Genomic DNA, 25,724 nt, shown 5'->3' with positions numbered 1-25,724 from the left:
AGAGTCCCTACCCCGAGGCAGGGCCGTTTTTTAGCCCCTGTAAAGGTTCCTGAACTCTCTCCTTCGGGGTAGTTCCGGCGGTGGAGACACGCGACAACGGCCACGGCCCTGTAAAATTACCCCAAAGTTCCTGCGGTGGAAACGGGCCTTTTCTGGTCCCTTTTAGGAGTTCAGAAAAAGCAAAGTCACCTCAGATTCCTGTAGTTTACACATGTATTGTAAAACTATATAGAGTTTTAATAAAAGTTGTTGCTGATTTAACAAAAATTGACTGTAAAACATTCTACAACAACATATATTTAATTTGCATTTATTTACTGGCAACTTTTCTTCCAGTTAATGTCTGTAATTAGAATAGAATCCACGTGCCTGGGAGGAAAGTGTTGAACGGACAAACTTGTCAAAAACCAGCATTAGCACAAACACGTGACGTATGTTCTTGTTTGCTTGCTCACACTGGTTATGATTTAGTGAATAGTTACTCCAGTTGTAGCTCACAGTAACAGCTTAGTGTGGCTTTTACTGTTCTGTTGTCTTTGGGTCAAAATGACCCACCACTGTGTTTAACAGGAGAGAAAAATCCCCTAAACAATATTTTTCCAACTTGAAATCTGATGACTTTTCCTAGATTGACCCCTACATTAGAAAGAGTGAAGTGCTGTCTTTATTCATATTTCCATCTAAGCTGTGCAACAAAAATGTATTAATATTGTCTTTGTGTCAAAATGACCCGACAGTTGAAATCACAGTCACAGAGTGAGTTACATACCACAAAAATGTGAGAATGCTTTAGTAGATCAGCAGCACACACAAAAAATATGTGTGTGTGTGTGTGTGTGTGTGTGTGTGTGTGTGTGTGTGTGTGTGAGCAGTTTCAGGCCCTAAAGAGGGTAAAATGAGTGGGAAAGCTGGTGCAGAAACATATCACAATATCTTTGCTATATATGTGCTATATGCTGCATTCAGGTGGTGCTCGTCAACCCATAAAGTTAGAAAATGTAAAACGACAAACCTTTATTTTGGCCTACCAGTTGTTTGTGTGAGGGGGTGTGCCAAGAATCAGAATCAGTGACAATGAAAGATGTAAACAATGAATGCAGGCAATAAAATATTTACATTACTGTTGGTTTGTTACTGATAGATCCTCATGGTTACAGTCTTTTACAGCGATTAAGAGAAAAGACAAGATGTTATTAACCATTGGCTTGAAATTGTTCATGTATGTTCACGTATCACGTCATGTATTGACGTGATACATAACAATGCCTAAACTCGAGCATCATAAAACATGCCCAAGTTTACCACTTGTACTTAAAATTTTGATGGCTGTTAGTGCTCCAATTTCAGGTGGGGAAGTGTGAATTTCCTACGTGACGAGGACTACCTGAACGCACGATACCAAAATTAGGACTTCGATACGATACCTGCCTAAAATATCTCGATACCGATACTGAAACAATACCACGGCGAAAATTTAAAACATAAGGAAAAGTAATAATAGATGACAGAACATGGAACTTTAATTTTTATGCTTTTATATTAATAATTACAAAATATATTTTACAATGTAAGGTGTACTAATCTCTGAGTGTTTATCTGCAAGTGTTTAACCATAAAAAATAAAATTAAATAAAATGTTTTGACACACCTGCTGAGCTATATAGCTATAGAACATGGTTTAACACGAACAAAATTATTCTGTTGCAGCTGCTCTGCTGCTGAGCTTTATAGCCATGTTCAAAAAATAAACAAATTAAAGATTGTGTCACAGAACGTGGACATATGGAAACCAGAACATGTTTTATTTTTTCTCTTGACTTTATTTTCTGGACAGTTTCTGGATTTGTTTGTCTGTGGGGAGAGATCAAATAAATTATGCCAATGTTGATTTCTACAACCCCGTGTGTAAATTGTAATAAATGAAAGGGTTAAACACACGCGGAGAGTTGGATGTGACTAGTTTAAAAAATAAGATTGCAAACAACGCAATGAAGCCACGGACAAAAGTTAATCTCACTATTTAGTCTATTAAACTAGTCACATCCAACTCTCCATGTGTGCGCCGGATTATTTCTTTTATATTAATTATTTTTAATTAACACAGGCCATTGTCGCTATTGCTAATTATCAGAAGATAACTGTCTCTCATTGCTCTTGGAGGTCGGAGCAGGTATTGATTTTTTGCCACACGTGCGCCAGGCAGAGCCTCGCTAGCTAAAAACACACAGCCTTATGCTAGCTAAAAACTTGGTATTTTGCATACCAAGAGAGAGCGTGTGTACTGTGCACGTGCACACACACACACGCGTGCACGCTGCCCCAGAGGGACTCGGGGAGCACGGAAAGAGAGGAGAGTGCAAAAAACATGTACCCACACACAGCTTCACTGTCACACGAACACAACTCAATATATACTGCTCTTATTAAAACACTGTTTTTCTTAAAGTATCGATACTTTTAAAACTAGTATAGTTTTTGACAACAGAGTATTGCGGTACTTTTCTAGTATCGATACACCGTGCACACTAAACTCAACATAATTTATAGTCAGCTTTTTTAAGTTGATAGAGCAGGTAACGTTAGCCAAAAGCTTGGTTAACTCTTAGCTGATTTAGCTAAGCTAGCTTTAGCTCGCTAACTCAGCGCCGAATCCGTTTTGCTATTTAGCTACCCCAACTATGATGGGGTGTGTAAATGAAGCTAGCGAACCAGTCTCAGGTAAACAAATTGTCTGTATGTAATGCGAGGTCAGCTGACGTTAATAGTTTTATTTTAGTGTTCAATCTTTTTTTCTTCTGCTAAAAGCTAGCTTAATGGCACGAAGGGTGGGGCTGGGTTTGAGATATGGTGGGCAAATTAGTGGTGGTGCTTCGCAGCAACTGACAAATAGTTTTTGTCACTTTGCTCCCTTTTTATGGGATTTTTTTCCCTTTTATAATGATTTTTAAAAAGAAATCCGAGAACTTCCTCAGACAAAACAACTGAGACCACTGATCCCCCTGAGGACGCGCCCACAGACCAGGACAGTGATGACAGCGCAGGGAAGTTGGGAAGTTGTCTGTGCTAATGTGCTATGTACTAATGCTCAGGGGCGCCGCCAGGAATTTTGGGCCCCATGAAAAAAAAAAAAAAATCAATTGGGAAAAATCCTTCTACCTTTGTCTTTATGAGCCTTGTACTAACTCTTTTTGTTTTTATTCTTTTAGACTGGGATTTAAGACGGCCATTGATTCCAGTCCTCCGACATTCCTCCCATTTGTTCCACCTGAGGAAGACTACTCATCTGAGGACACTGATGACTGGAGTGAGTCGTCAAGTCTGGCAGACGAGGATGATCAGGATCATGACGAGGAGGACGCTGACCCGCAGAGTCTTTTGACTTCCTCATCTGTGTCCAGGCTCAGCTATGACGCTGACGACGAAGATGAGGACGATGAGCCGGCCCCTCTAGAGTCAGACCTTGACTCAGATGAAGAGTCATCTGTCCTGTTTTGGAGGTGGAGAACTTCCTCTCCAACTGCAGAAACCAGCAGCAGCAGGGCCCCGTCCAGTCAGGTCATCCTCCATGGAAAGAGGAGCAGGGAGGAGGAGGAGGAGGAGGAGGACGAGGAGGAGGCCACTGCTGAGGAAGACTTCAGCAGAGCGCCCAGCAAGAGGCCGAGGGTCTCTGGAGAGGGAGAGGAGGACTCAGCCATTCCTGTTATTGTCCTAAGTGACAGTGAGGATGGTGAGTCCTGGGCTGCCTGGTGCAGGAAGAGGAGCAGAGAGGATGAGGACGACGAGGATCAAGAAAGCCACGTGTCCAAGAGACTCTGCTAAATGGCAGCCAACCTCTCATTTTTCTCAGCCTGAGCTGAATTTTTTTCTTGAACTGCAAATTTTTTAAAATCTCCAAATAAACTACACTAAATTGTCATAATCATTAAAAAACAATGTAAAGATACTTATCAATATGTCTGTCAGGAGCACTTCAGCATCAGATCTCTGACATTGCCTTCTGTGTAAACCCCATTCTGATTCAGGATATCTGTTTTTGATGCATTATCATGCCTGCTGCACCTGAAGTGCCCCAGTTAGTCTAAAATCCACTAAGACCTCATTCATTTGCCTTGTCCAGGATGAATGGTTTAGTCCACAGGGCATTGGCATTATACGAGTCCTCCACTGGCTTTTGAATAGGGGGGGAGATGAGACAGGGTGCACAGGCAGTCTCATATATGTACATGCTATCAGTCTTCCTCATCTGCAGCAATGTGAATGCTGTAGCAGAAAAGGGAAGGCTGAGGAGTGAAGATCCTATCACGTTACAGAAGATATGGGAGTATATTCAAACTGTGCTCTGCAATGCCATACACACACACACACACACACACACACACACACACACACACACACACACACAATTCCACTTAGTATGAGAGGGCTAACGTCAGGTTACAATGCTTCCACATAGGCTTTCTTTGAGCCTTTGTAAAGGGACAAAGTGATGGCACTGGGGATGCTGTGTATCTGACAGGTCTGTCTGCCGGCTAAAGCAAAGGCCGGCCATGGCCTGGACTTCGATAGCATTGTGGTCTGTGAGTGGGTGAGGGTGGAGCACTGGTTATTGAGGTGAAAAAAGTTACTAATGAAATGGAAGGTTTATGGTGACTTTTTTTTAAAGGGAAAAAAACTAGAATATGTAAATATTTATTTAAAGGATTTTTATTGTCATCATTGGGTGCAGAAAAAAAAAATTATGACACTGTGATAGTCTGAAGTCCTTTCCATGCAGAGAAGCTTACCTGTTGATATCTCCAGAGTCAAACAGTTTTGCTGGGGATTAAAAGCTACTTTCACATGTAAGAGCAATCCAATCAGAACACACCTCAACCAACAGTGGTAGAAGTAACTGTTAGCTCATTAGAAGCCAACAGCAGCCAATTTTGTGCTGTTCCCAGATATGAATCCACCATTTTACTGGTGATTATTCTACAAATCTGCACTACCATTTTAAAACCGGCTTAGATGATTATTTCCTCCAAACAAATAAGGTTGTCATTGTTTAAACCATCGTATGAATAATTGAGAATATAGTGCACTAAACTACTCGGGATACATAAGTATGACTGGCAAAGTTCATAAGCTGACCTACTGTGTTGCACTTGCCCCAGTTCACCGGAACTTTTCTAATATGCTCTCCAGGGTGGAACTTTTTAAAATACAGTTTTCCTTTTGTCAACTGGATGGTAAAAATTGACACAATATAAGGGCTTATTATAGATAGATACTGCTGTAACATATTTGTACCTCTTGTAAAGTGATGGTGCATGAGGTCTGAAAGTAAGCACTGTCCTCTAAAATGTCAAGCTCTAGGCCTATAATTATAAAAAATGTATCAAAGACACAGGCATTCAGGAAGCAGATACAGACCATGTTCAGCTGGAAATTAGAGAGTCCCTAAAGAGAAATAACTGTTACAAAAGCTTTTCCTGTCATGATAGGCTCTTTACAGCCGAGCAAGCTGCTCTGTAACAAGACCTGTTCCTTAACAAGATTTGTGTTAGACTCCAACATAAAACTTGTGTTAATACTATCAACACAGTGAGTGTACTCAAAGTAACACAATGGTCTCTAGTTTCCCGGCGCAGCGCAGGGTGACGCAGTGAAGCGAACCCCCCGCAGAGCTAGTTTTGAGCAGCGCAACCCAAGGCGCGCTCAGTTTGATATTTTGGCAGACCGAGGTGTGCTGAGATGGGAGTGGCGTTGCAGCAGGGGGAGGTGTCGACAGATTCAGCTTGGTGCAAGGACAGTTTCCTGCCAAAAGGCTTCACCGAGGTGCGGCAAAAGCTCGCCATCTGAAACCACGTCTACTTTCAGCGCAAGGCGGAGCGCAGCTGGCGCAGTGGAAGTTTGGCTGCCTGGCGCACATCACCAAAACCTCACAATCAGCACAAACGGTGCCAATCTCCTTTGATCTGACATCAGCTGTGACGGGACAGTTGATATGGAGATAAATGTATGTGCTGATTGTGATCGTAGCATTAAATAGTGTTTTTTTCGGTATTTATTGCATTGTTCATGTGCCTGACATTCCAGAAGCCTGCCTGTGAGGTTTTGGTGACGTGTGTGCACTGCTCGCCGGTCTCCGCTCCGTGCCTGTCTCCTGGGCTCCGCTCCGCCTGCGGCAGTAGACCTCCATGTCAGTTGTGTAAACTTTCATTACGCCATCGCACAGCGCATTTTAAAAACAAGGACAGGGGCTCATTTGATTGGTTTAAAGTGAATCGGCTGTGTCAAACCCACTCCACGCCTTCTCTGCTCCCATGTGCCGGTAGGAGGAACAGCGGAGTACTTGTGCCACGGTGCACGACGTGCCAAACTTGCAAAATCCACTTGGCCACACCCAGTTGGTGAAGCGCAGCTGCACTACGCCCCCGCCTCGCCAGGTCTGTGAAACTAGAGCCCAATTTGTGTGGTCTTTATGTAGACCCATGTGTAACAGTTAAGAACGTTTATTTTTAACTCAGTATGGAGCATTTCATTCTGAGATAGTCACAGCTCTGACTATGAAGTTAATTTTGTCCATACTTTACCTAGGGAGCTGATTTAAAGCTTGTGGCTACAGCTGTCCATCTTACAGATTAAATATGGCGATGGTGCAGATTCCACTATTTTTTTATTCTAACTATTCTCACCCTTTGATAGTTTAGAAATTAGTTCGATTATATAGTTAAGTAAATATAAGAAGGTTAATTCCCTGGGAAGCAAGTGTACACACAGCAAATAGCAATCTATTACATTTAGGGTAATGGCATTACAATCAATGCATGAAGGGAAAGTTATGAGCTCACCAAAACTGACAGGGTCCATCCTCTGAGGAGCATAATGTGCTTGACATCTTTTATGGCACTCCATCCAACAGAATGGAAGATATAATGAAAAGAAGAGAGATCATGAAGTCTATGTAGACCACCACTAAGATTGTGGAGGCAACCTTTCTCTCTTTGCTTGGTTATGTTAATGTTCAATTTACAGACATACGGCAACATCCACTCTTATGTCTCTCAATGCTGTCTACCATTCAGCCCCTAGATTTAGAACATGACACATCCATGGCCCTCATCACTGTATTCTTCATCAAAAAGTGGGGTGGCCTCAATCATTTAGTTTTATTTATTTATAAAGGGCTTCTCCAAAAAGTGCTCTCATATTTAAAGGCAGTTGTTGGCTGGAGAGTTGGAACACTTAACACCCGCTCACAGGACTAGCCAGTGCCCCCGGCCCCCGACATTAATTAACACTGATCTGGGAAAGACTGCTTTCAGGTTTTTTGCATCATACATTTGGAATGAACTACATAGTTACTTTGAAGCTTGAGACTCCAATGGGTCAATTCAGAAATCGACTCAAAACTCTGATTAACTTAAGCTGTGCCTGTTTTTGACTTATTATTGTGTTATATTACTTTTATCTTTTATGTTTTTTTTTTATTAATATCATTTATTCTTATTGTGTTACTATTATTGTGTCACTGTAATTATCACAATTGATGCTGTACATTTTAAATAGTTTGTTTTATTGATGCGATGTACTCAGATCTCTCTTGAAAATGCAATCTTGATCTCAGTGGGACTTACCTGATTAAATAAAGGTTATAATAATTTAATAGTAGGCCAAATAAGGAGGAACGGGAGGAATAACCAGGAACACAAGGAGATTGCTGGTGCACATGGACATGAAGCAGCCCATATTTACAGAGGCAAAAAAGCAGAGTCACTTTCTGTCAAGATATGTTGCCTTAGAGTAAAGTGTTAACGGACAGACAGACAGACATGGGGCAAACATTGGCTCTTTCCCACAGCGCAGAACCTGCTGTCCCTCCTCAAACACACCCAGCATCACTTCATTACATCCCAGTTCTGATCAATAATTCAGCTGATCTAGATGGCATGTTTATCTCTGGTGTTTGGGTTATAAAGGACTCTGAATCTCTCTGGAGTTTTGCCTCACTATTTCCTGAGATTGCCGAAGACAGCTGTTGACATTTATGGGATTCTCACAAGAGACCTCCAGAATATGGTTATGAACATGTCTGCAAAGTGTTGGGACGCAATTGTTTTAGGCTATGTCGGATGCAGTGTGTGGATTATGACATTTGTGATTTAGTATGATCATTTCTCCGTTGTTGTTTTTTCACTCTGTTCCTTTTGAAAAATGTGACACCTAAGGTCACACAGTGGTTGCTTGCAAAAAATATACAACAAATGAATGTCCTCTCAAGGAAACCAGGCAACTGGTAAATTTTGAATAGATAGATAGATAGATAGATAGATAGATAGATAGATGGTGGAATTAAACTGTATGCGGGCTTGCTTGGGAAACAGAAGAGGGGCATCTAGACTACATCCATCTTCAGCATTCGCCATCCCAAAGTCTTTTAATTACCAGTCACACAATCTGCTTTGTCTTCCAAAAGGGATGGCCTCTAATTGTGGGCCAAATTAAAAAGCCTAATGAAACAGCACTGTGGCCCATTCATCACCGCTAACAAATGGACAGTGGCCACAGAGAGGGAAAGAGAGTGCAAGGTATTGAAAATATTCGGTGTACCATTCTTTGGCTTAAGTGGCAGTCACGACTTGTCAGTGATTTCTGCTCAGATTCTAGTGGTTATTTCTCTTTAAAGAGGACTGGAAGCATTAAAGACGCAATGACTGGGAAAATCAGCCTGGCACAGCTGACTATACAGGCATGATAATGAATTCTGCTGTGGAGATGCTTGATAATTGAACAATTTTGGCACAATCTGGGTCCTCCTCTTCACACAGTTGGAGAGAAAAGTATAAGGCACACAGCTGCCTCTTGGGGTACAAACAGAAAAACAGCGCCTGACGAGTGTGTGTGTGTGTTGCAGTGAAGACAGATTTGACAGGCCGTGTGACCTGCCAGTGGTGGACAGATAAGTGTGTTTGAGCGTCCAGGAGAAAGTGGTTTAAGAGGCTCCTGGATGACAGAGGCCTCCCAAATGAGATTAGACTTTATTGTGAGTGTGAGGACCTGGCTATAATTCAGTTTGAAGAGAACATCAGGCCTGCATCACCCAGGGAAAGTTCACACTTGGCAATCTGGACCAATAAGGGAGGGGCGAGGCAGTAGGAAGGGCAAAAAGGAAGAAAAGAAAAATAAGGACAATAAACAGCAGAGCTCCTTCCACCTCCCCTGACTGGAACGGTTCAGCGGCAGACCCTCGCCTGTGTTGAAAGCCCTTAGCAATAGCAGCTGCTGGGATGACCTGTTGGGAGCATTCTGATTAATGAAATACTTTGAAATATTGTGCCGTGTCCATATGCAACGGGACAAATATACAGGTTTTCACATTCTAAGTGAGTGTTGTTTCAGAGTAACTGAGGAAACCCAAAGATAATTTTTATATGGCGAAAAGATTTGTCATCACAACATTGCAACATTTCAGGAACTGCCTTCAAACTTACCTTCAAATAGTTCAGTCAGAGTGCACACTCAAAACAAGGTGCTAACCACCAGCCCAAAATCACATTGTCAAATGCAAGAAGCCCGCACACTTCTCTTCATACAAAATATATTATCCATCAGTTTCCATAATGCACCCCGCCCTCATCAGGGTGTCACAACAAATAAGATGAATCAAAAAGTTAATAGGCACACGTGCCACGACTGGTGACGTCACATATTCGGCTCCTGTGATTCATGCGTTCTTCATCTAAGGTCGATGATACGCCATAAAGCAAAGATATGATAAATCATTTGACCAATAGAAAGTGCCAATATTTTGACCCATATGCTGCATCTTTTGAGAGATGCTATGAAAAGCATGGGGTGTTTTGAACTGATACATTTTAATGATTCAGATTTTTCTCAAAGTCAGTGATATGACACAAAGCAAAGATATGCCATATATTTTGACAACAAAATAAATAAATAAATGAACGTTTTGTTGACCCATAAAAGTGTGCTACATATAGGCACTCACTCTAATACTGATGCTGAGAACTGAATATAATATATAATTTTAAAAAACCCTGCTTTTTATGACATCTCAAAAAAAAAAATGTTTAGCATAGTTACCACATAAAAACACTCATAAAAAAGTATTTATTTATTTATTTATTCATTCATTCATTCATTCATTCATTGGCATTGATTTATCATATGTTGACAGAATATTATATAATTGACTTTAGATGAAAAAGCATGAATTACAGGAGCTGAATATGTGATGTCCCCAATTATGGAGCAGTGTGTCTATCTGACTTTTTGGTTAATTTTGTGACACCTTGATGAAGGCACAATGCTTTAACATGTTGGTGGGTGATGGAAATTAATAATTATATAGAGAAGTCTGCAGTCTTCCTATATTCAGACGGCACAGAACATGACCCTCAAATCATTCCTATCATTCCTACTGGCTGAGGTGTCTGCAGCGCCATGACAAATGAAATGTTATGCAACAGGTAGGGTATAAACTAATGTTCCTGTCTGCTAACTGCAGTTCCTATGGATCCCTCTCCTGACTGAGAACAAATTCAACACACACACAGTCATACAATAAGATGACTCTTTTATATTACCCCTCAAATACAGCAATATATATTACCCCTCAAATACAGCAATATCACTACAAATTCATCATCATTACAAAGTCATCATTACATTCACATTGGATGGACATGTAACAGAAAATCAAAGAAGCATAAAATTATCATAAAATATCCTTAACTAAATTAATAATAATAAATATACTTTTCTCTTTCTCTTTCTCTCTCTAAACTGATCAGATTAGTCATATTACACATTTAAGAATTCTATACAGTGTATCTTATCTGGATGTTTTACATGATAAAATTACATATTTTTACACGTTCTATTAACAAACCTTTGCTGGTATTCAAATAAAAAACTGTATTGCACATGAGCTCTGGACATGCAGAGCTGGACTGCAGTGTGAAGTGCAGATTTCTTCATCTGTCCAGTGTTTCTCCAGCTGTTGTGAGTGGGGTCGCATCACTCGATTCCTTTGTCTTTCAGCAGCTTCCTCACAGTCTTCAGGTAATCTGGGTCTGGGTAGCTCTCACTGAATGAACACAGAATACACAGTTAACGCAGTGTAATTCAAAGTTTTACTCTTAGGAAAAACTGCACGAGGCAAACAATATCAGTGTGTAGGATGTACAATTATATTAAATATATACAGATTATAGTATAACACCACATTTTAGTCCCCCTGCTACAATGTCTGCAGAAGAGTCTGCAGCCCTTCGACATAAGCACTTGATCCCTCACATCTTGCTGCCGCCGTCTGGCTGTGTTTTGAGGGGGATGCTGGTTGTGGTGATGGTGTCTTCTCCATGCTGGTCGGTGGCCACAGTGAACAGGAGCTGCTGCCTGAAGGCCTTGTCCAGCAGCCTGAGAACCCTCCTGCCCTCGCGGTTGTCGGGCAGGTAAGCCAACATTCTCAGCGCAGCAAAAGGCTGGCCAGGGTGGGGATGTTTCTCCTGCAAGAAGAGGCATTAAACTTCAATTGTAGAATAAACTTAGAGAGGTAGAACAGTCAACACAGAAAAAATTTGCTGTAGCCCTCATGTCAGTTAAAATACTTGTGTCTGTATAGCAACCCAGCCTCACAGATCTGTGCAACAATAACATGATTTTTGCACTTTGAAATTACATGCAGTGCATAAACAAAAGTCCAGTTTTGTGAATGTTGCACATCTGTTCTCCAAGGAAGTTAATGGGAAGGACTAGTGTATCAACTGCACACAAAACTCCCAGGTTGAATTTAGGACAAAGCTAGGGTTAGGGTCAGGGTCAGGAGAAGGCTATGGTTAGAGTTATCTTGCTGACATTAGAAACAAGAACTGGTCATGGTTGAAGGGGAAATCAAACTTGGGATGCCTACGGGAAAATCTGTTTGTTTGACACATCCGCTAACCCATCTAACTTGGGCTTTCTGAGTCTTTCTAGTGCATGCTGTCACTGCACTTTGGATTGGTGTATATCACTGCATGTAAAACTGGACTTCTGCATATGCTCTGCACGTAATTTCAAAGTGTAAAAGGTTATTTGTATGCAGATTGAAGAGACTGGGCTGCTGGACACATAACATGAAGCCAGTTAGCTTGAGCAACTCCATGTCAGCCGTAGAATATTAGGACAAAAAACGATCATAAAATGAATCCACAACGCTGGTGCTACATCATCATGATGTTGTGAAGCCTAGTGACCAGGACAGGTGACAAAGTAACAGGTGACAAGTCATTTTCAGTGGAAGCTGGCATCATGAAGCTACAAAGCAAAGCAAAGCACATGCTGCACACTCGTATACACTGAGGATTCATTCATCAGAAGCCCATGATGACAATTACATCAATCGAAACTTGATGGAAAACTCAGTGACAGTGAGTCAGTTAGTCCAAAAGACCTATTTCTATAAGACTACTTAGCAGAGGTCTTCACTAAATCCATTGCTCCTACATATGGAGAACTTTCCATTTGTGGTTGGACTCTCGGACACTCTGCAGAGGTAATGCATGCCCTCCACAACTACCACTCTCTTCACAGAGGTCAGAGAGCACCAGCAGGAGCCACACCACCTCGTGTCCACAGATAGTCTCTATGTCCACAATGGCCTGCATCTCTGAAATGCGATACCTATTTTGTGCAAATGAACTACAAACAGGACTTCAGCTCTTAAAGTGTAATTTTGCAGAACTGTTGAAAGATTTGATGAGTTCAGATTTATCCTCACATCACACAGGCTAATCCAGGAAGGATTCTGCTTTTGAAACATATCCGATCTCAAGTTCTGTTAGATTGTGTCCGAAGCCCGAATGGATTTTCATGTTGGAATCTTCCCTCTGAAAGCATCGGCTAACCAAAGATTATGCGTCTGTTTTTCGTCTATTCCATATCTCAAAGACTGTGCGGCCATGTTTTGTTTGCTCTGGCTTACATAATCCCACATTTACACTACCAGATTCCCAATGCTCTTTTTCTGTAGCATAATGCTGGCTGAGGGTATCGCTGAGCTACTGTTCCACCTGTATGAGTTCCCTGTCAAAATATTCAGGTTCAAATAAATAAGGTTGGGGAAAGAACTATTGTTCCTCTTCTCTGTCAGAAATTACAATTTCCTTCTCCTTGGCTTCAAAATCAGGTAAGTAAGCCGTTAGTATTTGAAGTGTGTTTGTGCGTAGCTATTCCTGTGTTGACACTTTGTGCATCAGTGTATGGGGAAAGGGTGCATATTAATGAGGAGCAGAGTGTGAACCCAGAGCATAGGTGAATACAAGAGTGAATGCTCGTGTAAGCATTGTCTTTTGGCATCGTTTGGCATGTTTTGCCTTCACAGGAATTTCGACTGACATGAAAGTGACAAAAATTCTTTTAAATGACCAGATCTCCAGTATAATTAGCAGCCACAAGAAAGGGGCAACAGAGTAGTGACAGTAAATGAAACACATCTTCTTGTAACTATAAAATTGTCATGCATTATTGAATAATTCTATTACAAATTCCAAAATACAAAGCAAAATCTTAATCCAGTTGTTAAATTAGATCTTTAGAATAACAATCCTTGTTTCAACAAGAAATCACCAGCAGTAGCAGCAGTAGTTTTGTAAGGGTAGAGCTATTCATCATCATCATCATCATCATCATCACTATTGTTAAGTAGCAGTAAGTGGTAGTACCAGTATTAAGTCATAGTAGTAGTAGTGGTAGTATATTTTGTAATAATACTGTATTTGAGTCATTTTTAGCAAGATATCTGCACTTTTACTTAAGTCTGAATTTGATTAGATGCGATGAGGAAGAGCACTATCAGAAGTGAAAGCAGCAACAGTGGTTGGTGTTTCTTGTTCAGCGTAAAACAAATGGTCCAAAAATCTGTAAAATGATAAGTGGTTTCCGCTTTCGCAAAAATCCCCATTAAAAACCCTTCTAACGTCAGTGCTTTCTAAACGATTTGCGTGACATTCTTTGCATTTTGCAGAGTGCCCTGCTGACCTGACTAACCAGACTTTCTACTTTATCCTGGGAAAAGAATGCTGCCACGCTCCGCAGAGGAACTGCTCTCTCTGTGTCAGCGGTATTGACACATACTGGGTTTAATTTCAGGACGCTATCATACCTGCCTTGTTTAATACAACTGAACCAAACTCTTGTGCATGTTCCCTCTTGGTACAGTTCATTTGGGCAGGTGTGAAACCAGCATATTACCCACGGGGTTGGACCAACACAACCAGACCAAACCAGCGTGTGTTTTGGGCTAAAGCAGCTTCCGTGGCTCAGGTGTGCTTTATAGACTCAAACCTGCTAAGTGAGAGAGGCAGCTCAGTGGCGTTGGCAGCTGGCAGTGAGCAACGTAGGAACCAAATGAATCAAGGGTTCATACGGAGCAGCAAGTAAATCCATTGTCTTCTTAGTATTAGTTCTTAGTTAACAGAAAAATAGAGTCTGCACACCAGATGATATGCTCAACATCAACGTTTCATTTTGTGCCAGCATTTGTGCCTGAACCATCGCACTGTGGCACACAACGAGGCCTAAATATTGATGAGAACATATCACGTGGGGTGCAAATTCTGTTTTTCTGTTTCTCCTGTGTTTACTGTCCAGCACCAAGTACTTATCGTTTGGATGTGCACACTTTTGTGAACTTTGCACCTGATGGTATTTAGCCCAGATTAACACTGAAATGATGAAGAAATGACAAAGCTGCTCATGTCACTTAGTGCTGATGCTGGATATTTTATTGACCATATAAGAGAGACGAAAAAAAAAAAAAAAAACACATCCTGGAAGTAAACACTTCTTTTGTCCGTCTTTCAAACTAACGATATCTGTCTGGCCCTGACCAATCAGCTGACAGCCCCCACATGGCTTTTGCTGATACATTTAGGTTCGTTTGAGTTTTGCTGGCAAGTGAAATCAAACCAAATCAAATGAACAGTGCAATGAAGTACCAACTATTCCACTGATTGCAACCGCAGCAAACGGCCTAAATGGGATCATTTTCAAAGTCGTGTGTTCCTGCAAGTTTCTCCTGCTGCTTCAGATCAGTCAATGTGACATAAGTTCTTTGTTTACAGGCTGCTCACATCTGTGAGGTGTGACAAGCTGGCTGAGCAGTACGGGGAAGGAGGAACCCATTTATTCTGGGCTCAAGAGGTGGCACCCAGACTGATTCAGTGAAGCCTGTTGGTTAATTTTGTTTGTTTTATTATCCTTTAAAACCAAATTCTTATTCACCATGACGGTCTGGCCATGTTGGCACAGGCACCTTTTCATTAAAGAGAAAATCATTTTGGGAAAACTGCTCTTGTGGGCCTTGACTAATAAGACTTTTTCACAGCAGCCATTTTGACACACTGCCAACATTTGTATCATTTGTATCAGGTGGGGAAAAAAATCTGCCAAAGACCTGAGTTTACCTGCTATTTCACGTCAAAAAGGCAGCTGTGAAAAGTATATTTCTGCAAGAAAGAAAGAGGCCTTGAGGAGGTAAAGGTTGTGAAACCCTGCTTTAGGTGCTATAAATCATTGTTTGGCAGAATTGTAATATTTTTAGAAACTGTATTCTCTATATTTTATGTATTTGATAGCGTCGCTGTCAGGTGAAAAAACTGTATATCCAATTTTGGCGATATTCATGTTTTAGCTTAATTTGAGTATTTACCTGCTTCTCTATGGGTTCAGAGAGCTCTACAACTTTGGAGGCTGATGGAAGACAAAGTTTTGGTTGGACAGCAGTGATCAGGGCGCTGCCAGGAATTTTGGGCCCCATGAAAAAAAAAAAAAGTATTTACTCGATGATGGTTTAATATATTAGTTTTTACCTATTTTTGGGGCCCCTGTTAGGCAAGGGGCCTTGGAATTGTCCTAACTTTTCCCCCATATACGGCGCCCCTGGCAGTGATATGCTGAATGATGAACTGTACAATGTGGTTGGAGTGCCAGGCTTACTGTCTGTATGCCATCGGGGAAGATGTAGTTGACCTGCAGGGTGTTGTCGTCAGGGAAGCCCGGCAGGTCCCTGTGGAGGATCACCCAGGTCATCTGGCCCTCTGGCTGGGAGCCATTAAACATTCGGTACTTTCCATTCACTCCGTCACCCGCTGCACAGAAAACAGTCCAGGATGAGCCACAGCAGAGACACTCACAAAATGAGTAGCAGACAAAGAGGGAAAGAGAAAGTGGAGCAGGCACACATGTGGATGGGGGGAGGACCTTGTTCTGCTAGTGACGGAGGTCCGTCTCCATTCAGATACTGGTTACAGTGGAACTTGTCCTTGCTCTGCCCTGAGCCCATTTTGATGAACAGCTGGCAAGAAAAACACAAAGTGGGCAAGTAAATCTACAGCCTGGTTTGAGTAAATCGTAGGCCCAAACCTGATCATTCCCCAGAAAACATGGAATCTAACAAGGACTGTAGAACCCCGAAATACCGCATATTTCCCCTCATATTTAACCTTGAGAAACTTCAAAGTTAGAAAAAAAATGTATCCACATTGTACAACAATATCTTTGTATCTGCTCTTACTGTATGAAAAATTCAAACTGAAGATGTCATTGTTTTATCCTGCACCATTATATCAAATAGAAAATGCCTAGATATCTTGTGCATAATTTTTTACACATTTCCCTGTCATTCAGCACGACATATTTGGTATCTTTGTAAACTGTGGGATCTCCACTAGAATTTACAATAAAATTTTGTGGGTTTGCAAAAAACTTAGCAGCACAGCAGTGATGAAACCACCAATGGGACAAGTGGTTAGAGGCAGCTAACAAGAGATTACCGTAAGACAAACACATTTGGAAAAGGTTTCATTCCAATACGAGGTTTCAAAAGCTCTTTGAAAACAGAAGTCGTCCAATCTTAAACTGCTGACGTGAAATTAAAAAAAAAAAAAATAGAAACACATGGAAGTAACTTATTTCAAGACTTTTAGTTACAAAACTTTATCCTTTTGGGAAGAAAAATATCTATTTTTCAATTGGTGGCTTCATATCTCAGATGAAATAGTATTCTTTAAAAGCAGGTTCTTCAATTTAGGAGAGACACACTTAAAATTTTGCAGTAGTTCTGAGCTGATGAAATCAACTTTCCAATACATGACTATGAAATGACATACGTTTGGCTGACACCATCCAAGCAAAGCATTTGTTAGCGTCATTCTGATCATTACATGTACACAGAGGCTGATTTTTAGAAAAAGTTCCTACAGTGTGCTGCCGTCCTGGTCATCAGTACCTGTTCAAATCCCACCTTAACAGATTATCTTCCTTTCCTTCCTCTTGGTGCTCTGCTGTGTGGGGCACAGACATTAGTTCTGCTCCTGGTTGACGACAGAGAGAGACAGAGCGAGACAGAGAGACACAGGGAGAGACAGAGAGAGGGAAATGGGTGTGTCAAGTTGCTGGGTTTTGGTTCACCTCTGAGAAATCTGTCTGACTGGTGTGGCAGCTCTACACACACTATGGTGTGTGTGTGAGTGTGTGCACGCATGCAGAGAGGTGTGCAAGTGAGAGACAGAAACAGAAAGACAGGAAGAAAGAGAACACACACACGCACACACTTATTATTGGGCTTGTTTTTATTGTTGTCTTTGAATAGGTTACCGACTGACAGGGATGGGCAGAAACACACACACACACAAGTGCTGGTGTTTCCTGAACCTCTGATCAACATAGTATGGCAACAACATTTCCTGCACAGCATTTAAAGCCCCTGAATCCAGATTTTACCATGAATTTCCCTTTAAGTAACTTCAAAGTTAGGGGGGAAAGTGTGCAGAAAGTGCTTTTTACCCCATTGTGCTTTCTTCATTTAAGGGACTGATGTATCCCAGAGTTTCTCTGGCACTGAATAGGTAAGAGAGTGGTGGCCTGGTTGGGGTGGGGGTGTGGGTCACTGTTAAAGAACTTCATTATCCTGGGTTTCAGTACAGAGTTTCACTGTCCTATCATCTAAACACTGTTTCAGAAGCTTACCCACTGTGGGAGTAGTTACATTTTGACAATTGCAATGAAGCCATCAGATTTTTTTTTAAATTTATTATTATTTATAAATCTAATACAGAAAATATAAAATACTGACCATTTCATTCAAATATATTGCTATCAGTATCCATGTTAAAAAAAGCCATATTGGTCAAACCAAAGCCTACAGAGAGAGAAAGCCAAACCACAGCTGTTACCTGCTGTCAAAGGAAAAAAAGAGCACAGTGCAGTATTTTGGCCACTGGGGGCAATGTTGAGCACTTACTAAACATAGCAGAATATATGATTGGGGTTAAATGCTATAAAATGATCACCAAATTTGACTCCAAATATTAAATAAATGAATAAATGGTAAAAACACAGTTATTACAATTGAGAGAGCAGATTTCCAGGAAAAGTTCCACTGACCGATGTTCATTTGACACTGTTTAGCTCAGTTTTATTGCTCTACATCGCCCCCTGCAGGTGGCCTTACATATTCTTGCTAAACCCTTGGGAGAATACAGATTTGTTTTTTGTTTGTTTGTTTTGCAAAAAAATACAGTTCCTCTTACAAAATGATCGCTGGCAGGAAAGTAAAACTTACTCTGACAAATAAATGTTACTTCTAGGTTACTAGCTCCATCTGAACGTCTTGGTCCATCTCCATGCTCATGGGAGTAGTAGAATCATTGTATCGCATGATTTAATTAGTGCAGGTGCCTTTAGTAAACTACAGTGATTTTTTGAAAAAGGAAAACACCAACACTGCCATATTCTACCTGCATTTGGCGGGTGGCCGGGTGTTAATGTCAAGCCTTGATTGTATATCTGTTTTCCTGTCTCTGTGTCTCAAGCTGTCTGATCTCTGTGACATTTTGGTTTGTGGTGAAGACACAGCCAGTGCACGGTGATAAATGCTGCCAGAAGATCCTCCACAGCCCTATTCAGTCTCACTCCTTCATTTTTCTGATATATAGGATATTTGTTAGTGGGTGACCATTTCGGCTGGGCTATCTCCCTCTCCTCTTTCTTTCTCTACACACACACATACACACACACACACACACAGCGTTGATTCAAAATAATGTTTAAAACCCTCCATCAATTGTGCTCCTGCCCTCAGAATAACTGTCTTATAGGCCTCTTAAATCATGGCTGAAATACATTTGGTTTTAGGAATAGCCAAGATATGGATCGCCTCAAAACCTTTTTACATAACAGCTACGGCACGATACACACACACATACACATGTACACACACTCAACACACACAGGCACATATACGCGCAAACACAAAGGCACACACCATCATAGCAGTGATGATCTCATTAACATTTGGAATAAACTGAATGGAGTGCCATGCTAAGACTAATCAATAAAAGAGCGGAGTGGGAAAAGAGCAAGAAAAGGGAATGAGAGTGAGAGAGCGAGTGAAAGGACGAAAATAAAAAAAAAGAATGAATTATGGATCCTAATCAGAGGCAGGTCTCTTTCTATTTCTGTCTGATTCCATTTGATTTACATGAATCAAATAATGACGGAGTTTGAATTTTAAAAGTTCTCTTAAGCCTTTTTTTTTTTTTTTTTTTTTTTTTTCAGATTGAGGAAAGCTTCCTCTTAGCATCTCTGATCATTCTTAACTCCACTGCTGGTCTCATTCAGAGTCTTGTAATCCTCTGCCACGACTCAAGGCTTGAGTTCACCTGGTCACAAATTGCCTTGGCAAGTGAATTCACAGTTACAACACACATTGATATTTATTCATTCATTTATTTATTTATTAGTTGCCAGGTCATTTCAAGAATACAAAAGTCAGATAGACATGATTCTGGCAACGCACCAACATACCTAGCAGCCACAAAGAAAATCATCGGCATTTGCCTGAAGGCGGATGTTAATTCCAGTCCTTACAACTACGGGTGTTGTTAGCTCAGCTGACACCAGACTTAGAGACTTTCTCCAGTGTGTAGAGTTTGGAGAGGCTCTTTTGATGTTGTCGGATCACAGAAAATGAGGAGCTGTGGCCTAAAACTTAAAGCAAATTGAACTTTGATAGTGTTCGCTATTAGGTTGCTTTCCCTTCGCTCAAGGCTACCTGCCGGATCTGCTTTCCAATTCAAATAGAAAAACAACACGAAAAGATTTTCACAAAAATTAGGTACTGGGTTTTGTTTTTTACATTGTCACCCTGTTCTTTGGTTTTAATCGATAATGTGCTGAAAGTGTTATTTTGGGAGCTGTTTTGCAGGGAATGGAGAGATAAAAATACAGTATTGTTGACTACCAGTCCAGTGGAGCACGAAGCAGCTAATGATGATATTTCACCACCATGTGGACTCATACCACATCCACATGAATACACAACCCAATACTCTACCAAAGTTCAGTTTGTCTGACACTGGTTGGCTATCACCAATTTGAAACCAACAAGGAACAGTCTGTGTATGAATGTGTGTGTGTCTCCATGAGTTGTGGTCACATGTTGTTCACCTGTTTTTGTGGGTGTCATAGGCTGGGTGACGTGCAGCTGATTTCAAGCAATTAGCATTAGTGAGTATTAGCATTTGTAAACCTGACAGACAAGAGCTCACTTTGCAGCTTGGAATCTAATGTGGATCTAACGACTGGTAACACTTTTTGTACTTCTCTCTTATCAGGAACTCCTTAGCTAGTACCTAACAAATGCCCACTTAGCTGTTTAAATTACCGCTGTCTGCAGTGGATGGTTGCTGATTGTGTGGCAGGTTGACGGGCAATGCACATTCATTTGACTGGCAGGTGAATGGTGTTGCAAATTCAGACATGAGAACCAATCAAAAACAACACACAGAAATGTTGATGAATGAATGGAGGTTTTCTAAACCAATAGGAAGAGCTCCTGGAATGCCACTAACTAGGGATGGTATGATACCATTTTTCCCTTGCCGATCTGATTCCGATACTAAATTCTGCCTAAAAGCCGATACCGATCCCATACCAGCGTGCTTCTGCTGTACACTACCAACCTTACATGATATGATTGCTGTCATCAGGTTAAACCCTTTGTAAAACATGAAAGAACATACAGAGAATGAATGCCACAGAACTGTTCTTTTATTATCCAACTTAGTTTGACACTCTAGACACTCTTAAACCGTTTTGCCAAATGACTGACATTTTGCAACTTACCGTATTGACCCGCATAAAAGACGACCCCTCTTTTTCAAGACCCTTTTTTGGAAAAATACTTTTTATATGGACAAAATCTTGTTTGAATAAAAAAGCCACTGGTCGGCATCAGGCGGGCCGGCCACGGCACCGTCGGCATCAGGTGTATTAACGGGCATAGTCGCCGATTCTGATACTACCAAATAAGGCTATACCGGGCCAATACCGATACCAGTATCGGTATCGGTACCACCCCTACCACTAACTGACTTACTGACCTTTCAGAAATAAAATCGTGGCGCCTCCTTGTGGTGACAACTGGATTCCACTGTTCACACTGATCTCACCAAAGAGTGAATGAACATTATCAGTCATAATCCCCCCACAGCTTTGGGTCAGTAGGTCCCTACTGCATCTTCTAGTGGGTCACAAGCTGTTAGCATCTATTCCTATCGTCATTCTGTCTTAACCAAATGGGATCCTGGAGCCTGACGTATCATGACATGGCATAAAAAAAACGATGATGTCAGTCACAGAAGGAGGTCGTTGGGTGTGGTTGATGGATCAATCACACAGACCTTCCCTCTGGAAGCCTGAGATCATGTCCTGACTGACGCAATGAAAGTCTTTAGTTAAAGTTTTTAGCTACCTAACATTACCTAACTAATGTTAGCAAACGCTGCATTTACTTTCCTAACCTTAGCCATTCCCTTAACCATGATGACAAACCCTTTCCTAACCTTAACCAAGACTCTTTCCTTAGCTTAACCAAGTAGCTTATGAAAGTTAAGCCAACCAAAGTGGCAAGTGGTTAAGAGTGACTGAAAAAACAAATAGATGATAACAACCCTCTGATCCACTAGAGGGCGCCGTAGGGACCTGTGGACATTACAACTGATACCGTCCACTTAATGATGTGGTAACATTCAAAGCAAGTGGGCTGTTCTAGTTTCATTTAGGATACAGTTTTTCAATGCCTTTCATTAGTCTAATCAGCATGGAGCACAATAGTGTATGTTTCAGAAAGAGATGTTCACAGTGCAAATGTATTATTTATTTTAATTTTTTTTTACTTGTGTTGTGATCTAGACTTCCATCAATAAGATGACTTTCTCATTAAGAGGATTCCACTTGTAAAATGTCTTAAATTAGACACATTTTAATAAAAAGGCATAAATTATTGTCTCTGCTGTATTAGACACTGGGACAGCAGATTAATGATGGGTACCACACCAGGACTGTCTACAGAGACAGGCAATCATATGTCATCCAAGCCCACGAACTACAGGTTTTCAAGGGACTTGTTTGTATTTTGACATAAGATTGTATGAATTATGCGCTTGCATGTGTGTGTGTGTGTGTTTCTGTACGTGTACATGCATTTGTTAGGTCCCCCTCTCCTGAATGCAATGAGTCTCCAAGTGACAAACCCTCGTCCCTAAGCAACCAATACTCTTAGATTTTGCTCAGTTGTGTGTGTGTGTGTGTGTGTGTGTGTGTGTGTGTGTGTGTGTGTATAATAAAACTGAGGTTAGCTAGGAGTATGATTTTGAGTCCATCTTACCTTCTTCTGCTGCTACTAGTGTTTACAGTAGCCTGAGGTTGCAGTCAGTATCAGAGGTTTACATTGCCTTACACTAGTACAATCCACTGGTATTTCAGTGCATTCAAAGAATTGAATTTGATGAAATTAATTAACGAGGCAGAAAGGAGAGAAAGAAGGAAAAGATTGGGGGAAAAAATCGGAAATAGTCTTTGTGGAAAAAGAAACTTCTCAGTTTCCAGCAGTTGAGGCTCTTTGCATTTACAATTATCCCCAATATCTTTAAAATTGAGTCCTTCGGCAAGTGGAACAAGAAAACAAAATTTAATCAGATCCTCTCTCAACAAGGGAGTCGAGGTTGAAGTCAGGGTTACCTTCACCTGATGAGATTAGGGCTGTGGGGTTTTCTCTCCCTGCAAGAGAATAAGCTGACTATCATGGCGAGCGGCACAATTAGCCGGCGAGCCGCTGTCAGGTATTACTGGCATCTGCTGTGAGAAATTAGTCTAAACTGCCAAATAAATAGACCGGGGCCCTGCCGCTTTCACACCAGACTCATTGTCTCCTCCTCGCCTCTCCTTCTCCTTTCTCTTGCCCGCCATCACCCCCATTTCACCTCCCCCTTGCCTCCCCCTCACCCTGGCCCGAGCAGTCAGCGTCTACTTCTCAGTTATCGGATAATTTGGCCTTCTCCCACGTGTCCCTGTGCTAATTAAATGTGTTGCACACTGTCCGGAGAATGTCACAATTGATTTGTCTTCCTGCAAGGAAGCGCAAGGCCATCTTATTTGGCGCGCGCCCGCACACACACACACACACACACACACACACACACACACACACACACACACATACGCACAGATTTCCACAAACGTAATAGGCAAATGTACGGTGATATTTTTGCGTTAAAAAAATGTAGTCACAAAGGGAAATGCTTTAGGAGCTGTGAACTTTTTTTTTTTGTTGTTCCCACAAACACAAGTCAACAGTGACACCCCCTCAAATCCATAATTGCAGCTGCTTAACCAGTGAAATGTTGGCTGTGCAGCTGGATGGAAGACCAACCCATGTAGTAAGGCACCATGAGGGTGTATGATGAAGAGCTGACAGTCTTCATCTGGCAGTATTCCACTGCAGCCTCAATCTCCATGCCTGAATGTCTTTGCATCTCTACTCTCTGCTTGGTTCCTTTTAGGAATCTCTTTGCGAGAGATTGTGCAGAGGTTGATCCCCTCCCACAAGACATATGACACTGAGCATAAATTATAGTTATACAATATACAATCATTCTGTAATTATTAATAAGAATACCTCTGGAAGAATACGTCTAGATGTTTATTTTTATCTTATGGATGCTATTAGCATCAATAAATATCCTTTTTTTTATATTACCATATTTGGAAAAAAAGGGGAAAAAACCTCAGTTAGCTGATGATGCAACATTGTATTTAAGAAATAAGGACCAAATTCCCACTGCATTCCATACCATCAACTCTTCTTTAGCTTGTGGCCTTTGGTGAAATGTAGATACATTTGAGTTCCTGTGCATATAAAACACTCAGTTATACATGGTATACTATTGTGTGGTATGAGATTGAAATATTTGGGAATACATGTGATTAAAAAAATTCCTCCTGCCCCCTCCTGACAGTTTTTCCATTTTTCTTCGTAACTTAACTTTTTTTTTCACTTAAAAAGGCTAAATAATCTGAAAAAAGAAATATGTACTTAAATCAGATTGGAAAAAGTAGATAGTTTAAGTGTTTGACGCAGTAGGTGAAGTAGGTAAAACATTGCTTAGAGTACTTAATGTAGAGGCAGGGTAGATGAAAAGCAAACACTGGCAACAAAAGCACGCAGTAACTGCACTAACACATAATCCATACACAATATATGTACAATTAGAAAGGGAAGATGAGACGTTATATTGAACATTGCTTGCATCAGCGGTACTTTCAGGTTTCAGGGTTGCAGAATCGCAAACAGTCAAATATCCATAATGACTCACGCAACACACCTTAGCCAACTCCGTCCACCTCTGCCCTCCAACCCGCTGAAGACAGAAGACCGAAAGAGCAAGAATCCTGTTTACCCAAAAACACTTCCAATAAGCACAGCAGGGATGATGGAATCATTACAAAGGAAAAGTGGAAAACTGCTGCCATGAACTTTTTGGACAGATCAAGGAAGATATCCTGTAAATCCTAGAGGAGGACGGCAAGATGCTGCGCAACCCATACAAGGGGTTCATGCTGTGGCAGTCAACAGCAGATGATCTGATGGCATTTTCATTTGCACACCTCGAGCCAGATCTCCGGTGTCTGTCACGATTTGTATTTTCTATACTTTTTCAAATGAACACAGAGTCTTCTTATTTCACCTGTGCCGCTGCCGCTGGCCTTGACAGGAGGGGAACCTCACATACCAGCCTTTGTGTATTGTGGGAACAGTATTATACAGTATGGTGGGGAGAAGAAAGCAGCCTCTCTCAGGCTAAGCACTATAGCTACTGACTTGTGTTTGCACCAGAAAAACTGCTCAAGAAGAAAATTATATTTGTGGAAAAAAAATCTATAGATTTGCAAATGTCATTGCATCCACATACTGATTTGTGTACATGAAAATTTTAGAGCCCTGTCTCCTAAAAATTACATTGTCATACAACTAAGCAGCATGCTCTGTTACATTTCAAGGGAAACATATTTCATATGTCCCAGATTATGTTTGTTTGTAATGTATCACAAGAACATTTGTAATCCCTGAGACTGCAGTCTGCCTCCTGGTGCAGACTGCAGGTCCAGTGCAAAGCAGCAGTGGCGTTCAGTTTTTGCAAATGTTACATACACTATGTTACCATAAGCAAGTGTTCTTCTCTTTTTTTTTTCAATGCTTAAACGCAACCTTTCCTAACCCCAACCAAGTGGTTTTGGTGGCTAAAGGTAATGAAACTGGCTAAAATACCACTCAACATGATATACAAGACACGTTGATTAGAAACATATTTTTGATACGTCAGCAACAAGCATAA

At 41.1% G+C, this 25,724-nt stretch overlaps 1 protein-coding gene across 2 annotated transcripts; it reads right to left on the bottom strand.

Moving 5' to 3' along the window:
• Positions 1–10,615: 10,615 nt before the first annotated feature.
• On the bottom strand, positions 10,616–17,426 carry dtx3la (deltex E3 ubiquitin ligase 3L a). 2 transcript variants are annotated; one of them, XM_030079454.1, is made up of 5 exons: positions 17,291–17,426; positions 16,249–16,342; positions 15,985–16,136; positions 11,302–11,513; positions 10,616–11,092 (listed from the first exon to the last, which is right to left on the bottom strand). In XM_030079454.1, the coding sequence occupies exons 2-5, from the start codon at positions 16,328–16,330 to the stop codon at positions 11,023–11,025; spliced, it is 516 nt and encodes a 171-aa protein (XP_029935314.1). In that variant the 5' UTR covers positions 16,331–16,342; positions 17,291–17,426; the 3' UTR covers positions 10,616–11,022. The 2 variants fall into 2 exon arrangements, with proteins under 2 accessions (XP_029935314.1, XP_029935313.1); XM_030079453.1 differs by having other exon boundaries at positions 17,276–17,370.
• Positions 17,427–25,724: the final 8,298 nt, after the last annotated feature.

The sequence above is a fragment of the Myripristis murdjan genome, chromosome 20 (assembly GCF_902150065.1).
Source record: "Myripristis murdjan chromosome 20, fMyrMur1.1, whole genome shotgun sequence".
In the NCBI taxonomy this organism is placed as follows: Eukaryota; Metazoa; Chordata; class Actinopteri; order Holocentriformes; family Holocentridae; genus Myripristis; species Myripristis murdjan.
Note: the sequence above shows the minus strand (reverse complement) of the source record. Positions and strands in the feature narration are given on the sequence as shown.

Bases quoted from the DNA above. Each gene is read 5' to 3' on its own strand.
- dtx3la (XM_030079454.1), bottom strand. From the start codon at position 16,330: ATGGGCTCAGGGCAGAGCAAGGACAAGTTCCACTGTAACCAGTATCTG. The intron at 16,137-16,248 runs GTCCTCCCCCCA...TTTTCTGTGCAG, and splicing joins TCCGTCACTAGCAGAACAAG to CGGGTGACGGAGTGAATGGA. The intron at 11,093-11,301 runs GTGAGGGATCAA...GTGTTCATTCAG, and splicing joins CCAGACGGCGGCAGCAAGAT to TGAGAGCTACCCAGACCCAG.